We start from the raw sequence: 18,047 nt of genomic DNA, 5'->3' as shown, positions 1-18,047 counted from the left end.
CTTCCTTATTGTAACTCATGTGAACCGGGCCTCATGGGGTGCTGAGTTAACAGCGGATAGTAGAAGAACGCTAAAAGCGTATTAAATGGTTACAAATCGAATGGCAAATACTCAGCATATTCATTTATTATACAATTTCCAAGATGAACATGAGGACCACGCAGGCACACCAAGAATTACAAAATGTCAATGAAATTTAAAAGTAAGAAAGCTACCTCTGAGAACTTTTCGACGCCCGTACACAAAACTGTAAAACGTAAAATCAAGTGCTGGCCAAAACTCAGTTCGAAAAATTTGAGTCCAGACCATGTGCTCTCGTAGTCTGAAGATAGTACATAAACCCGAAATGTAGCCTTTAGAAAAGAGGCGGGAATCGCCTACTTCAAAATAACTCTTGGCGGTTGAATATATGGGTCGTTAAATCCAAGACGCAATGATGAATGTGCATTTCTCTCTCGCTGCCACTATGTGATCCTGATCTCAAGGTAACACACATGTAATACTGGTTGTTCGTTTTTACAAACTCTACAAAACTTTACTGAATAAATATTACATTGGAATATAGCCGACTGGGGAAAACAAAATACATAAAGTGAAGCGGCATTCTGTGTGATAGTTGCCAGTCCATAGCAATTTGCCACTCAACATTCTGGTGGATTCAGACCACCTCGAATTTCCGAAAGCGACAGAATGCATGCCGCGCCACTCTGAGCACTAACGACCAAATCAATGGTCCAAGATCCCTTAAAAACCGCGAACTAGTCTAGCATCAAAGAACTTATTTTACCAGTGTGACAGTCAGCTATTAACTACTACTTCAACAGGTGGAAATTCATTGAACTTTAATTCGTGCGAGATGGGAGAATATGAACAATTATGGAAGGACATTAAAACAGATTCTTTTCAGGTTGAACCTATCCAATAATTCATGCTATAAAGTCATGGGTTCTTTACTTAACACAGAGTATATGGACGGCAAAAACGCAAAATAAATTAGTAATGACCAACATTCTGCAGCATACGCAAAATTCGCGCGTGTGTGTGTGTGTGTCTGTGTGTGTGTGTGTGTGTGTGTGTGTGTGGGTGTGTGGGTGTGTGTGTGTGTGTGTGTGTGTGTGAGTGTGAGTGTGTGTGTGTGTGTGTTCAATTACTACAATTAGTATTAATCTGGGTTACATACTTTCATTGTAACACACAACGTTAGTAACTGAATACTACTACTGATATATATCTAATAAACTATACTAACGTAATTACATCTAGACATTCACCGTTTGACTGCGAGATCAGGTCCGCTGACTTTTTTAGAAGGATTTTGTCATAATTTGATAATTTAGCAGTGTGTGGCTAACGACAGTGATTTCGAGTGGTCGCGCTAAAAGCAAAGCAGAGACGTTCCAACTTAGCGGATTATAACTGCGCACTGAACGCCTTTGGTTCCTTGATTATTCTTCATTTTTGTATTTGACTACTTCGTGTCGGTTTCTGGAATTATTATTTTTTTTAATTTTTGTGTGATTGCTAATTTGATTGTGTTTTGTGGATGCAGTCAAACAATAAAAGCCAAGTAACACTCTCAAGAAGTTCTGCGTTATTTCAGCAATATGTATTAGTAACTTCAATGGTGACTCCGATAATACGAACACGAAAATTAGCTCGCAAGAAAAAGTGACCACAAGAGTGAAAGGGACTCGATCACGTACAGAAAATACGAAAGCAGCGGAGTTCAAGCAACTCCAATTGAAAATTCATCCGTGCCGTTTCGTAAGAGCTGCGAACCAGAAACACGTTTATTCTCGCGGTTGGCTCTATGTGTACTGCCGTTTTGCCCACAGTACCCGAAAAATGGTTTGCACAGGCAAAGCAAATTTCCTGTATAGTGGAATAACAAGCGACAAAACAAAGATCGCCTATGTGGTAAGCCAGTAGGACCAAAACTACGCATCTATGGTGGAAGATATAATTGTCAGCCCACCATCTGAAAACTATTACCAACACCTGAAGTCAGCGTTAATACAACGGGTTTCCCAGTCGGTTGAGCAACAAATTCTACATTTATTGCATCATGAAGAGATGGAAGACAAGACGCCCTCGCAATTTCTCCGACGTCTGGGTAGCCTCGCAGCGGTCACGGAAATGCCAGACTCAATGCTGCGAGTGCTGTGGGCAAGTCGCCTACCAGTATCAGCGCAAACCATCGTACATTCACACATGGAATCGAATTTAGATAAGCTGGCAGAGATGGCTGACCGAGTACAGGAAACAATTTCATTTCCGCCACCTCAAATTACAGAGCTTCGACGACATTATACAGCAGCGTCATCAGAGATGGCCGCAGCAACACAGCGGAAGTACCATACGGATAAAAAAATGGCTCTGAGCACTATGCGACTTAACTTCTGAGGTCATCAGTCGCCTAGAACGTAGAACTAATTAAACCTAACTAACCTAAGGACATCACACACATCCATGCCCGAGGCAGGATTCGAACCTGCGACCGTAGCGGTCGCCCGGCTCCAGACTGTAGCGCCTAGAACCGCACGGCCACTCCGACCGGCTACCATACAGATATACAGGACGAGTTGCAGCAACTGTCAAATGCAGTACAGCAACTGCCATGCCAGGTAAAGACGTTAACAGTGCAGCATGAGCAAATGGAAGTTGACGATAAAGAGAAAAAAATTCAGAGACGACGGAAAACGTTTTCTCAACCACCAGCTAGGAGAAACAGCCCGAGCCCACATCGACTTCAATTTTGTTGGTAACACGAGCGTTTTGGTGAACGTGCAACACGATGCTCACCACAGTGCAAAACTTCTCGAGTGGCCCGCAATACGAGCGACCGGTTGCGGGAGTTATTTACAGTTCTAACAAAACAATTCATTCTCGCACAGGCTTTTTGTGGCAGACAAACTTTCGCGGTGCAAGTTCCTCATAGACACAGGGTCGGATGCTTCCTTATACCCGCACAAGATGTTACGTGTTCGTGTGTAGCCCATGCCCTTATAGTTTTCTGCAGCAAACAACTCGCTGATTAAGACATTTGGTGAAATAACTCTGCCGGATTGGTGAAGAGATATCGGTGACAGTTGACTGTAGTCCGCAGCTCGTGGTCGTGCGGTAGCGTGCTCGCTTCCCACGCCCGAGTTCCCGGGTTCGATTGCCTGCGGGGTCAGGGATTTTCTCTGCCTCGTGATGACTGGGTGTTGTGCGCTGTCCTTAGGTTAGTTAGGTTTAAGTAGTTCTAAGTTCTAGGGGACTGATGACCATAGATGTTAAGTCCAATAGTGCTCAGAGCCATTTGAACCATTTTTGTTTATTGTAGCCGATGTAGCAGAACCAATAATAGGAGCAGACTTCCTCCCCAATTTCAGATTGCTGCCTGAGGTCAGGAAGGGCTGTCTAATCGACAATACTTTAGGTTGCAGTACAAGAGGCATCCAGGCACCTTATCCCATGAAAGAGGTTCGAGAAGCATTCGTCACAAATAAGTTTACGCAGCTGCTTCAACATTTTCCCGAGATTGTTACACCACAATACAAGAAGAAAGACGTGAAACATAATACGTAAAACTTCATCGAAACCGCACCATGTCCACCAGTGTCTGTACGGCAACGGAAATTACCACCTGACCGCCTACTAATAGCAAAACAAGAATCTGAGAAATTGTTGAAGGAAAACATGATCCGTCCGTCTGACAGACCGTGGGCTTCGCCGTTGCATTTAGTTCCCAAGAAAGATAAAACGTGGAGACCTTGTGGCGACGCCCAGGCACTAAACGCAAGGACAATACCAGATAAGTACCCGGTTCCGAATTTACAGGAGTTTAACAATTTGCCAGCGGGATCACATGTGTTCAGTGTAGTGGATTGTGCGAGAGCTTAAATGCAAATTCCAGTGGCGACAGAAGACGTCCCAGAGACAGCTATAACTACCCCGTCTGGCGTTTTCGAACAAATGTATATGCCTTTTGAAATTACAAATGCAGCCCAGACATGGCAAAGGTTTATCGACGAGGGTTTGCGTGGCCTGCTTTTTAGTTTCACTTACATTGATGACATTATAGTATTTTCTAAAACTACAGCCGAGCATAAGGATCATCTGACACAGGTTTTTCAACGTCTCAGTGATTATGGTGTGACCCTTAATTGCAATAAGTGTGTCCTAGGACAAAACCAAGGGACATTTTTAGCATACACTGCAGGCCACCGTAAATGCAACACCCTGAAGGAAGCATCCGAATCAAGTGAAAATTACACCATAGGTTTGCAGCGATGAGATATGCAACTGATTAGAATTTCAGCGCAGACGCACATCACGTGCGCCTGTGGCGCCACCTCATAGCGCCATTTAAGGCTTGGCGATTTCGACGAGTGTACGTTCGGCTCGTGTGTTTACCTTGTGGTTGTTTCACAAGACGATCAGTTATGCCTCGTAGACAACAGCGAACATCGTTTGATCAAGTATCCGAGTTCGACAGAGGAAGGATGGTGGCTTACCGAGATTGTGGATTATCATACAGAGAAATCGCTAGTCGTGTTGGACGAAACCAAACAACTGTAATGCGGATATGTGACCGTTGGTTGCAGGAGGGTACGACGGACCGACGTGGTCGATCGCATTCACCTCGGTGCACCACTGCACGTGCTGATACGCAAATTGGGCGCATGGCAGTGACGGATCGCTCAGTGACATCCCGAACCATAGCACAGCACATTGCGTCTGTAACGCATCATCCAGTGTCTGAGCGTGCCATTCGACGCCGTTTACAGCAGAGTGGTCTGTCCGCAAGACGTCCATTGCTTCGTCTACCATTGACGCAGAACCACAGACGTCTCCGTCGCCAATGGTGTGATGACAGACCGATGTGGACGGCAGAATAGAATGACGTTGTCTTTACTGACGAGGCACGCTTCTGTCTGCAGCACCACGATGGTCGGAATCGAGTGTGGAGACACCGTGGAGAGAGGCTGCTGGACAGCTGCATTATGCACCGCCACACTGGTCTTGCACCGAGTATTATGGTATGGGGCGGTATTGGATATTACTCTCGCACGCCTCTAGTACGCATTGCCGGTACTTTAAATAGCCGGCGCTACATATCCAAGGTGCTGGAGCCAGTTGTCCTTCCTTACCTTCAGGGCTCTGCCACAGCCATATTTCAACAGGATAATGCGCGACCACACGTGGCACGCATTGTCCAAAGGTTCTTCGTCAATAACAAGATTGAATTGCTTCCCTGGCCGGCTCGCTCTCCGGATCTTTCGCAGATAGAAAACATGTGGTCCATGGTTGCTCAACGAGTGACCCAGATTACATCCCCAGCTGCCACACCAGATGATCTTTGGCAACGTGTGGAAGCTACTTGGGCTGCTGTACCCCAGGAACACATCCAACGTCTCTTTGACTCAATGCCGAGACGTGTGGCAGCGGTGATCTCCAACAATGGCGGCTACTCTGGCTACTGATTCTGGCTGGAACATGTCACAGACGTCTGTAAACGTAATCATTTGATACTTGCTCAACATGTTATCTACAAAATAAATTTTGTTGTGCTACCTCTTGTCTTTCTTGGTGTTGCATTTACGGTGGCCAGCAGTGTATTTAGTTACCGCAACAGGAATTACTTCAACGCCCGAGAAGGTGCGGGAGTTACAGCAAGTATCACCCCCGACCACATACCAAGAATTACGAATATTTCTAGGAAGGGTAAATTTCTACAGGCGGCACTTACCAAGGACGGCGGAGAAAGAGGAGCCTTTGACAGCAGCTCTTTGTGGCCAGGCGACTCAGACTGTCGCTTGGTCACCAAGAGCTGTTGCAGGACGATTTGATTCACGGATCCAGTTATATGGCTCCTTCCGTGTATAGCGATTTTACGACTATGACGAATGGGGCCTGAAGATGGCATCAATGTAATGCCGAAACTGGTAGCACATAGAAGTTCATAAAATAAAATAAATTTATACAATACATACGGCTGATGGTAAATTATTGCACCAAGAGATTTGGCAAGTCAGGCAGCCATAGCCGCAGTCCTGCAACAATATGTTACTTTTGCGTGGCAGCATTTGGGATTTTTTTCCAAAAAATTAAATGCGCAGCAAAGAAATTGGAGTGCATATGATCGTGAGTCGCTGGCGGTTTGTGAGCCAATCAAATATTTCAGAACGTTAGTAGATGCCAAAGACTTCACCGTCTTCACGGACCATAAACCCTTAACGTTTGTTTTCAAACAGCCAAACAAACCCAGTTCTCCGAGGCAAAGCAGACAGGCTGAATTTATAGCTCAATTCACAACCGTCATACTGCATATAGCAAGGGCAGACAATTTTGCAGCAGATTATCTTTCCTGAATAAATGGCATATCCCAAACCATTGACTTTCACGAGTTGGCAGTGGCACAAGAAAGGGTGCAGAGTTGCAACATTTCCTCTTGAACGAGAATACGGGTCTCCATCTAGTGCAAATTAGATTACCGAACTCGAGTCTCAAAGTTTGGTGCGACGCCTCTACAGGTAGAAAGCGCCCATTTGTGCCAACAGACTACCTCAGACGAGTATTTCATAGTGTTAACGATCTGGCCCACCCTGGCATCAGGAGCACGGTCCGCCTGGTGACAGAACGTTTCGTATCGCCCGGGGTAAGCAAAGAACACAGTAGATGGACGCAAGAATGTATGGACTGCGAAAGAAGCAAAGTGGGTCTCACGCCCATCCTCCGTTACGGATTTTTTCCTGACAGTTGCGAAAGATTCTCTCATGTCCATCTTGACTTGGTGGTGACCATTACCGCCTTCAAATGTTTTGCGCTACCTTCTTACGGCAATTGATCGATATACCTCTTGGGCGGAAGCCGTTCCGATAGGGGACATTTCAGCAGAAACGACAGCAAAGACCTTCTTGGGCGTGTGGATAGCGCGCTTTGGATGTCCTGTACATGTAACCTCGGACATAGTGAGACAGTTTGAGTCAACTTTATTTCAACAGTTAACCAAGCTGTGTGGAATGAACCACCACAAAACTACCAGTTATCATCCCAAGTGTAACGGTATGGTTGAAAGATGGAATCGGACTTCTGTTATGTGTCATGAGGACAAATGGACACAGGCTCTGCCTTTGGTATTAATTGGTTTGCGCACTGCTTACAAGCCTGACTTAGGCGCGTTTACCGCAGAAATGGTGTATGGCCAGAATATCCACTTTCCAGCGGACTTAATTGAAGACAGGAGTCCTACGACAAGAGACTCTGATACATCACCTACGTTCATAGCGCAGTTTCGACCACAAGTGTCGCGTCTGGGCACAATTCCAGGCAATAGGCATGGACATCAACCAACTTTCATGCACAAAGATTTGAGCAGCTGTACCCACATTATGCTGAGATCAGACATCGTCAAACCACCATTGCAACAACCGTATTCGAGGCCTTACGAAGTTTTGCGCCAAAACACGCATACGATGGAAATCTCCTACAATGGGAAGTCAGTAGTGGTGTCAATAGAATGAGTCAAGCCAGCTTACATTCTTGCTGACGGTAACGAAGAATCTCATCGAGCAAACAAGCCAGCTGCGAGGATATCGGAGGAAACAATTTCTCTTGTGTCTCCACCGTCCAGTCAGCAGACATCGCCCGAGCACGTACCTCATAGACACACACGAGCAGGTCAGCAGGTACGCTTGAAGTACCTATACGTCCTGGGTGCTCCGCACTTCCAGCAGGGAGGCTGTGTGGCGAACGACAGTGATTTCGAGTGGTCGCGTTAAAAGCAGAGACGTTCCAACGCAGCGGAGTATGACTGCACACAGAACCCCTTTGGTTCCCTGATTATTCTACTTCGTGTTGGTTTCTGGAATCATTTTGTGATTTTTTGTGTGATTGCTAATATGATTGTGTTTTGTGGATGCAGTTAAACAATAAAAGCCAAGTAACACTCTCAAGAAGTTCTGCGTTTTTTCAGCAATATATATTTGTAACTTCAAGTGTAATGTCTACTTATTGCATAGTCTAACCACCGGTCAGTCAACTTCTCTTTCGAAATGCCATTGTACATGTGCGCTACCTACTACAAGTCCTGTAACATCACCACGAGAGCTGTGCCACAGGCTGTGCCCACGGACGCGGGCAACATATTGGTTCTGCATCCGAAGAGCACGTCCACTACATATAATTTTAGAAACAACAAGCCTCCACATACAATACAAGACGCCATCGTTGGTAGCAACTTATGAACGTGGAAATCATGTAATGTCTTAACCACGGCTCCAATTCGTTCTATCCACCCATTCACTTCAAATCTTCAAGTACCTTAGCTGACACTTCACATCTCTTACTGAAAAAACTTACGTCGTTAGCTAATTTATGTCCGTAAGAAGGTCTCGCTTCCATCACGACAGCCCGAATCAAGTGCTAGAGGTGAATGTGCCATTGGATGGAAGAGAAGATTTATAAATGAGTCCTTATAGCCAGGACGAAGAATTCTTTATTTATGTTTCATGATCTCTGAAGGAAACAGAAGATGACTGGAGTATTTATTTAAGGAGCACAGAGCTCGTTCTTCATACTAGGGACGAATATCTCTTTAGAGTAGCGTTGTTTATCTTGACCAATTTCAGTTCTTTTTTCATAGACTGATTTCCAACTGCCTTGGCATGTTAGATACAGTATACCGGTTCTCAATCGTTCAGGGAAGTTACGCAATGTCGGGCTCGGTTGCTACTTGGATTGGCGACCGCCTAGGACACATGGTGCCTTTGGCTATGGGACACGCAAGTCGTCGAAGTGGCGTTCAGTTGAAAGAGCTGCACGCGTCGTTGAGCCATGCAACATTACAGTTATAGACTGATTAATACTTTCTATTCCTCTAAAACTCGTTTACTTGTAAGTAAAGCAAAGGCACTGGAATTAGTCATCATCCATCGTGTACCTTTGTTTACAACTATCCTGCAGTTTATAATTAACTATGTGTGTAAATAATAAATTTGACATCCTCCATTGTGCACTCATGTTTACAACTGATCTGCAATTTGTGCTCAACAACATGTGTAAATAATAAATGTGATTGGTTTTTCAGTTCGGGCAAAGCAGCGACCCATACGAATCAGAAGATATCTCACGAGTGATAAATGGGGAAGCACCTCTCTTCGTAACAATGGAGGGTAAGTGAAATGCCTCCCATAAATTATGAAAACGTCTCGTTTTAAGTAGTGTGTAAAGCAAAAGAGTAATACAGACAATCCTACGATAACGAGCACGTAAAAGTACCGACGTTCTTCGAAAACAGGTATTGCTTTGCACCTGTGCGGATTTCGCCCACAGAACTAGAAGAAAAATGATTTTTAAGAGAATTACTTGAGTATTTACTTACAGCTTAATTGATAAACATATAGCTCATTAGGTGCCTAATTGATGGACAACTAACTCAGTTTCTTTATATAAGACACTTTTATCATCACATTTGAATGAAATACTTTGCTAATTATACAGCTTCAAAACCTTCGATGTATACGGCAAGCATTTCCTTGCAGTTCGGTAACAGATATTTAGGTTTCATAATTCAGAAATCTGTCTGTTTTCCTAAGGAAACGCTACGGAGAATCAGCCACTTCCATAGTTTCAAGCGTAGAAAATGTTCCCTTTGACATAGGACCGTAAGAAACTAAATTAAGCCCAATCTAGGGAACTAATTGGGAGATCGGAGGAGAGTTAATCCAACTTCTATGAAGTCGAATTGAATAAAACTTATTTCAAAGGATCTTTAACTCATTTACATCAATAGTGGTTGCATAAAATTTATTTACAGTATGTTCTCAATTTACTTGAGTTGCTTCCCTTACTTATGTGGGGAAATTCTGAGAATACCTTCGAACGCATAGGACAAGGAAGGAATCGAACGTAATCTAGTACGAAAAACTCATATTTAACGAGTTAAACGTCGTTAATCTTTGACACATGATACGGATGCATTGTACAGAAATTTAAGAAGAGGAAAATTATAAAAAAGGTAAAGTCTGTGAAGCAAGAGTATGAGCAGGTTATTAGCCGGACTGCAGAATTTTATTATTTATTTGGCCTCCTTCCCCTCCTTACAGCCCTTCCATTCGCTCACCAAAAGGTGCCTTCTATTCCATTTGAGGTGGCACCTTCTTTTTTTATTATTTATTTAGTTGAAATTTCTCCCTGATTGTGAAATAAATGATATGGAAAATTTTTGATTTCGTGAAAATGAAATAGAAAAGTAATAACACAGTGAAGTCCCTCTTTATCGGTCTATGTTCCATCATTCATAAGTTCCTTTTCATGGCTGTGCATTCCTTTATCCTTACGATGAAAAGTAGTTTCTACTTCTGAAATTCTCTATGTCTCTCTACCTTATAGAAATTAAATGCATGCTCCTTCATAAATGGAATGAATTCTGATATCTTATCTAAATCCAGTCTCTTGTCTACAGAAACTTTCTTTTTTACAAAACTGGAGAAATAAATCAAGAAATTTATTCTCCTTCCTCGCAGCACATTTTCTTTCTACTACCTTACTTCGATATCTTAAGGTGCATTTAAAATACAAGTAATATAATGACAAGAAGTATTAATCTTAAGTACAAAGTAAAAGGAGGGAATTCAGCAATTTGTACGCTGATCTTAATGTATCAGATGCAAAGATACCATTGCGTAGTTTGCAAAATTGTTTTGACAATTTATTTTATTCTGCAGTTCGTGGTGCCAGTTTAGAAATAAATTCCATTAAACTTGGTGTGTCTGCTGTTATCACGCAGTGTAGAAATTGATTCTATATTACCATGTTGTTTTTTTGGCCATGGTATCGCTTTTGGTCCGGAGTCACAACTTCTTGTAACTTGACATACTGCGGTGCTATTCGCAGTACTGATGAAGGTTTTCATTGATTCTAGTCCCAGATTCCGCGTGCGTGTTTCCATGTGAACCTGTGTCTAAGGGTTTCCTCTACATTACACTTACATAATGCTGTGAACCCGCAAGATGGATAGAGTGTAACTTCGTGCACACTGGAATCCATTCATTGACGACTTTGTGCCATTCTGCCCCAACCTCTGACGCAAACTATTTTTGATGAATGTTCTTCCACGCCTCAGACCAACTGACATAAGTGTATTTGATTTCCATTCTCTTAGGAGCTGAACGTTTCTTAATATGGTGGTATCATCTGCGGTTCTGAAAAAGCAGAGCTTTAAATGTATTTTGCCAATATTTACGGCCACTACTTAGGTTTAGGGCTGAATTGCTTTCAGATGTATACTTTTTAGGCCGATAGGGCTGAATTTTGATCTTTTAATGACATTTGTACTAGTAACGCTTTGAATTTTGCGTCAGTATCTATTAATCCGATCCTCTCTACTTCAAAGGCTAATGCTAGTATGCTACATTTCATCGTGAAAACATTTCTATGGCATACGAAATATCCAATAGCTGATAGTAGCATTTTGGCTATTGCCGCTGGTACTGGCAAAATGGACGCTAAATAATAAACTTTGGATAAGATGTAGGCTGCCCCCACACTATTTACTGATTTATAATTGATTATTACTGCCTGTAGTTTGTCTGGTTAGAAAATTAGGCATCGGACATTCATTAGCAGCCAGTTTTGGAGAGCGAATTTACTCCGAAGATAGCGAAAGCTCTGACCGTGAGCCTACAGCCCATGCCCTGTCCATTCTTCCATCCTGTTCTGTAATTCATTCACATCAAAAATATTCTAATACTAATGAGGAGGTTGTAATGTGTTAACAGTTTTGTACCACACTGTTCACTTATTTCACTTTAAATTCAAGTATCACGTCCCTACTTGTTCTGAGCGCACTCACACTACAATTCACCCATTTACCATGAGCGTATATGAATTTACATTGCCGATTATCTACTGTGCGACTGTCATTTAATCATATAACAACTCCCCAGATACGAAATTACTCTTCAGCTTCAACATTCTCACTTTGCTCACCCACATGCGAGTCCTACTCGCGAGATGGCTCTCGTGTGACTCTGTTTAATCTTTCCACAACGTACTTCACATTTACGCGCCATCGCGGGAAACGCAACCACTGGGGATTGGCCATACAAGCATGTTCCGGCTCGACTGCCTCACTCCTTTGCGCCAAACGATCTCCAGGCCACAATCTCTCCCTTCTAGAACCATGGGGCATCCCCGCTGTGCTTTAACAAAGAAGCGTACGGATAGATTAGATTCTTCCGGTACAAGATCTATATCTGTACCCTTACATCCCCCAAATAATTGTTTTCAAAGTCCATGTGAAACAAGGATTTTTGAAAGTTAAAAAGAAAGAAATCATCTCACTGAAAAAGTTATTCCCCACTATCTGAAAACAAATTTTTCCTTTTATTTTCTCCAGATCTGTACTTCATATAAACCACATCCCTCCACCGCTATATTTTGGACATTTACACAGATATAATCAATTTCATAATGTATAGAATCACTTAGGCAGGAAAGATCATATTGAAGATTTCGTTTCAGTCCGTTTCAAATTTCAAGAAACATAAAAGCTCACACTCCTCAGTTTTGTACACAACAAGATTAAACTGAGAATTACATTTAAGTACCATTTTAGTCCATTCCAAATTTCATGAAATACGGAATATTCCATAAATTATGAAATAAAACTACACACAAATACATTTCACAAAACCCTGAACAGCGCAAATGAAACTGAAAATTACAAATATATTTCGTTTCAGTCCATTTCAAAACATATTAAATATAAAACTTTGAACTGAAAGGAAAATACACGGAAACCTGTTTCTCATACATTTTTAGACCACATTATGTTCTTTTCTTTAACCAAATAGTTCAAATGAGGTAAGTATATATGTCAAAAAAGGTATTCTGCATGATAACAAATCTAGAAATCAATAAACTTTACCAATAATCATCTTGTGGAGCAGTTCTTCTTGTTGTCTCCGTGCTTGCTAAGTAAATGGGATGAGAAGTTCCGCCTTATGCAAGACACCTTTTTTTCTTTTGTTTCACCAATACATGTTTCAGCACTTTTGTGCTATCATCAGTGGGTTTTATTTTTATTTTTAACTGTAAATTTGTTGTTAACATATTAACATTTTCGTCGTTTACAACATTATGTAAAGGTAGCATTTATAACTTAATTGGCGAAAAGTAACATACCTTACATTATATTATTGTCCTCTTGTTTTGGTAGCTGTTATGCTACACAATATACAACATGTCATCTGCAAACTGCAAAACGTTTTGCTGTTTGCAGATGACATGTTGTATATTGTGTAGCATAACAGCTACCAAAACAAGAGGACAATAATATAATGTAAGGTATGTTACTTTTCGCCAATTAAGTTATAAATGCAACCTTTACATAATGTTGTAAACGACGAAAATATTAATATGTTAACAACAAATTTACAGTTAAAAATAAAAATAAAACCCACTGATGATAGCACAAAAGTGCTGAAACATGTATGGGTGAAACAAAAGAAAAAAAGGTGTCTTGCATAAGGCGGAACTTCTCATCCCATTAAACTTTACCAAATTATCCAAATACGAGGATGAGTCAAATGAAACCTTAAATTTGTAGTAATAGCAAATCGAAATTTCGCGCCGTCATCCTGTAATTTGGTAAGCGTGCTACAAACAACGTGAAGAATGGCCTGTAGGTGGCAGCATAGTGGAGATCCACACATACCGTCGCAGTAACCGCCCCACTTGCGACTTGCACCAGGTAAGAACAGCGTTCTGTTATTCCGTTTTTGCGTAATGAAGGCGTGAAACCTATTGAAATTCTTCGACGAATGAAGGTTCAGTAAGGTGATGCATGTTTGTCACAGCAGCAAGTCTACGAATGGAGTAGGAAGTTCGCAAATGGTGTGACTTCAGTGGAAGATGCTCCTCATCCAGGTCATGCACAACGAGTTGTGACTCCACAGAACATTGCAGCAGTTGAAGCCACAGTGAAGGAAAACCGCCGAGTGACACTGAATGACATTGAAGCATGTTTACAGATTAGTCATGGGTCAGCACACCACGTTGTGCACGATGTGCTCCAGTTTCACAAAGTGTCTGCAAGATGGGTGCCGAGGCAACTGACTCCTGAAATGAGGGAACGACGTGTCGATGGTTGTGCAGAACTTCTTCGCCGCTTTGAACGAGAAGGTGATGGCTTCCTTGCAAGAATTGTCACTGGGGACGAAACCTGGGTTCACTTCCACCAACCGGAAACGAAGAGAGCGAGCAAGGAATGGCGCCATTCCTCATTACCAAAGTGTTTTCCATATGTTTGGATCGCTCAAAGACGCAGTGGGAGGAAAGAAGTTCCGTTCTGATGAAGAGGTACGCTACGCGGTGCATGAGTGGTTGCGTGGACTACCAAAAGAATTTTTTTCTAAACGAATTTATGCACTTTGTAAGCACTGGAGGACTTGCATTGAGCGTGGGGGGATTATGTTGAAAATTGATACAGCTTTGTACCACTTCCGCACAGTAAATAATATTTAAAAAAATATTTAAGGGTTTCATTTGACTCACCCTCGTATGTCATGGAAAAGCTTCTGAAATTCAATAGCTGCGCGGAGTGGCCGCACGGTTTGAGGCGACATGCCACGGATTATACTGCCACTCCCGCCAGAGGTTCGAGTCCTCCCTCGGGCATGGGTGTGTGTTTTGTTCTGAGCATAAGCTAGTTTAATTGGTGTTACGTCACGTGTGCTGGACTGTTACTGAAATTGCTCGTCAATATTTTATAAAGTTTTAGTCTTCAGTTACTTATTTTAGTTTATTTGTGTTAATATTTGCTGAAAAAGTAACTTATTAGTGGATTTTCATTCATCTCAGTCTTTCTTCCTGTGTTATTGACTCGAGTGGTCTGTTATTCGTGAGTGTGCTTACGCCGTTCGTCCAAGCCTGGCGCCTCAGTAGAGTGTTTACATTTTGCGGCGTGCAGTTGCAGCTGTAGTGGTTATAAAGCGAAATACTGACAAAGTTATTTGTGCGTTGTTACGCAGTTATTAAATTTAATACTTTTCAGCGGTGTTTCGTGCTGTTTGTGGCGAAATAACGATTTAATAAACTTTTGGAAACGTTCGCTCGCTGTGTTTTTTGTTTTCTGTGCGTTGAAGTCGTTTAGTAAATTTCGTGCTTTAGTTTTGAACTGAGGTTTCTTATTCTTTCTAGTGAAATATTTCAGTAAAATTTTCATTCAGTGTTTTCCCTTCGTTGAGTGTTACAGTGGTCGCTTGAATTTTTGGTTTTAGCTAGTAATTTTGTGAATTTTTGTGGTATTGGTATTCGCAGTGGTGTAATAGTATTAATACAAGTAGTGGATTTCTTAGTTGACAGACAATTTCGAGACAGCTATTGTTAGTTCTATTGGTGTAACTGAACTTAATTAACGAAGACGTGGTTTTTTCAGTAACTGTAATATTTTAGCATGAGTGAAAAGTGTGGGCTCCGTCGTAGGTTTGTGAGCAGTGGGTTACGGTGTGGGATTTGTTCAAAGTATTTTCATTGAGGGGAATGCAGTGGGAAAGCCAGTGAGCATTCTAGTGAGGTCCTCTCCTGGGAATGCAGAATCTATAGTAGAAATAAGTTGATAGAGGAGCAGGGGCGTAAGATCTGTGCCCTTCAGGTGCGATTACAACGCGCAAAGCTGGAACTAGGTTGTGGAAGGTGAAGGGTGGTGGGGAATGGGAACTGGCAGTTGGTAAGAAGGCAGCTAGGAGGAGGTGGTATTCAGATAGTTATACTTTGCGTATATGCAATAGATTTGACCAACTGTCAGAGTTGATTGGAGAGGAGCCTCTTGTAGCTGTAGCTGTAGATGTAGGGAACATGCAGCAGTCCTCAGCAGTTACGAGATCTAGGTCAGTTGCAATGTCTAGCAGAAAGAAGGTTGTGCTGCTAGATAGTTCGCACCGTAGAGGTGTGGGCCAGCAGTTGCAGGAAGTGTTGGGGAGTGCGTACCACGTCACGTGTGCTCCCTCCCGCCGTTGGGTAAGCAGCTGCAGCAGCAAGTCGTATACCCCCTAGCTTACTTATTTGTTACATAGTTTAATTATTAATTTCTTTGCGTGTTTTTGGGTACTTGCATTGTTTAATTCATAAATTTCGGGCGTATTATAGTATTTGAGAGTTGTAGCATCGCGCTTTAGTGTTTACTTCGTAGATTCTTACTTAAATTGCGTGTGAGTTTCGTATAGGAGGTGTAATTTCGAGATTTAGTTACTGTAACCGTAAATTCAGGCAGATTGTAGTGCAGTCGTTAGGCATTTATACAGGTTAGTTAATACATTCTTTGCGTGTTTCCCTTGTGTTATCTAGGCACTGACTCGTGTTTCAGTAACTGTTGTTCAACATCGATTAGAATGGACAGGGACTGTGATTGCTGTGTTCGGATGAGGGCTGTGTTGGCATCCCTTCGCTCACAGCTGCAAGTGGCGCTGACTTCGATCGCACAGCTTGAGGCTGTTGCCAATGGGCACCACTGTGGGGAGCCGGACTTGGGTATCACGGGGATATCAACCTCGTCCCGTCTGTCCCCAGATCGGTCTGCCGCTGTGGTTGCCCCGGCTGCTGCCCGCAGTGGGGCTGAGCCCTCGCCTGTGGTTGATTGGTAGGTCGTTCCAAGGCGTGGCAGGCAGCGAAAGACGTCCCCGGAGACTGATCAGAAAGCCTCCCCGGTGCGTCTGACAAACAGGTTTCAGGCACTGTCTTTGGCTGAGCCAGATGCAGCTGCCTGCCCTGTGTCAGAGGATGATTCTCAGTCTTCAAGGTCCGGGCAATCACAGAGGGTGGGCTTATTGGTAGTTGGGAGCTCCAATGTTAGGCGCGTAATGGGGCGCCGTAGGGATATGGCGGCTAAGGAGGGAAAGAAATCCAGTGTGCACTCCGTGTGCATTCCGGGTGGAGTCATTCCTGATGTGGAAAGGGTCCTTCCGGATGCCATGAAGAGCACAGGGTGCAGCCAGCTGCAGGTGGTGGCACATATCGGCACTAATGACGTGTGTCGCTTTGGATCTGAGGAAATTCTCTCTGGATTCCAGCGGGTATCTGATTTGGTGAAGGCTGCCGGTCTTGCTTACGAGATGAAGGCAGAGCTCACCATCTGCAGCATCGTTGACAGAACCGACTGCGGACCTTTGGTGCAGAGCCGGGTGGAGGGTCAGAATCAGAGGCTCAGACGGTTTTGCGACCGTGTTGGCTGCCGATTCCTTGACTTGCGCCATAGGGTGGTGGAGTTTCGGGTTCCGCTGAATAGGTCAGGAGTTCACTACACTCAGCTGGCGGCTACACGGGTAGCGGAGGCTGTGTGGCGTGGACTGGGCGGTTTTTTTAGGTTAGAAGGCCTCGGGAAAGTACGGGGTGGGCTGCAATCTCAGAGGGTGCATGGAAAATACAGGACGTGCTTGGATCAATGAACAGTCGGAATTGTAGTGTTAAATTGTTGTAGTTGTGCTGAGGAAGTCCCTGAACTTCAAGCGCTAATAGAAAGCACAGAAGCTGAAATCGTTATAGGTACAGAAAGCTGGCTAAAGCCTGAAATAAGTTCTGCAGAAATTTTTACGAAGTCTCAGACGGTGTTCAGGAAAGGCAGAGTAGGCAGAATTGGTGGTGGATTGTTTGTGACTGTCAGTAGTGGTTTATCTTGTAGTGAAGTCGAAGTAGATACTCCGTGTGAATTGGTATGGGTGGAGGTTATACTTAACAGCCGAACTAAGTTAATAATTGGCTCCTTCTACCGACCCCCAGACTACGATGATATAGTTGCTGAACAGTTCAGAGAAAATTTGAGTCTCGTAACAAATAAATACCCCACTCATACGGTTATAGTTGGTGGGGACTTCAACGTTCCGTCGATATGTTGGCAAAAATACTTGTTCAAACCGGTGGTAGGCAGAAAACATCTTCCGAGATTGTCCTAAATGCTTTCTCCGAAAATTATTTCTAGCAGTTAGTCCACGAACCCACGCGAATTGTAAATGGTTGCGAAAACACACTTGACCTCTTAGCCACAAACAATCCAGAGCTGATAG

The 18,047-nt window shown here is 43.1% G+C and overlaps 1 protein-coding gene across 1 annotated transcript in view; it reads left to right on the top strand.

Moving 5' to 3' along the window:
* The window catches only part of LOC126249329 (uncharacterized), a 462,872-nt gene that overhangs the window by 383,703 nt on the left and 61,122 nt on the right, over positions 1–18,047 (top strand). The window contains exon 8 of the mRNA XM_049950984.1: positions 9,074–9,158. Coding sequence (XP_049806941.1) covers positions 9,074–9,158 — 85 coding nt within the window. The remainder of the gene's footprint in view (positions 1–9,073; positions 9,159–18,047) is intronic.

The sequence above is a fragment of the Schistocerca nitens genome, chromosome 3 (assembly GCF_023898315.1).
Source record: "Schistocerca nitens isolate TAMUIC-IGC-003100 chromosome 3, iqSchNite1.1, whole genome shotgun sequence".
NCBI lineage: Eukaryota > Metazoa > Arthropoda > Insecta > Orthoptera > Acrididae > Schistocerca > Schistocerca nitens.
Note: the sequence above shows the minus strand (reverse complement) of the source record. Positions and strands in the feature narration are given on the sequence as shown.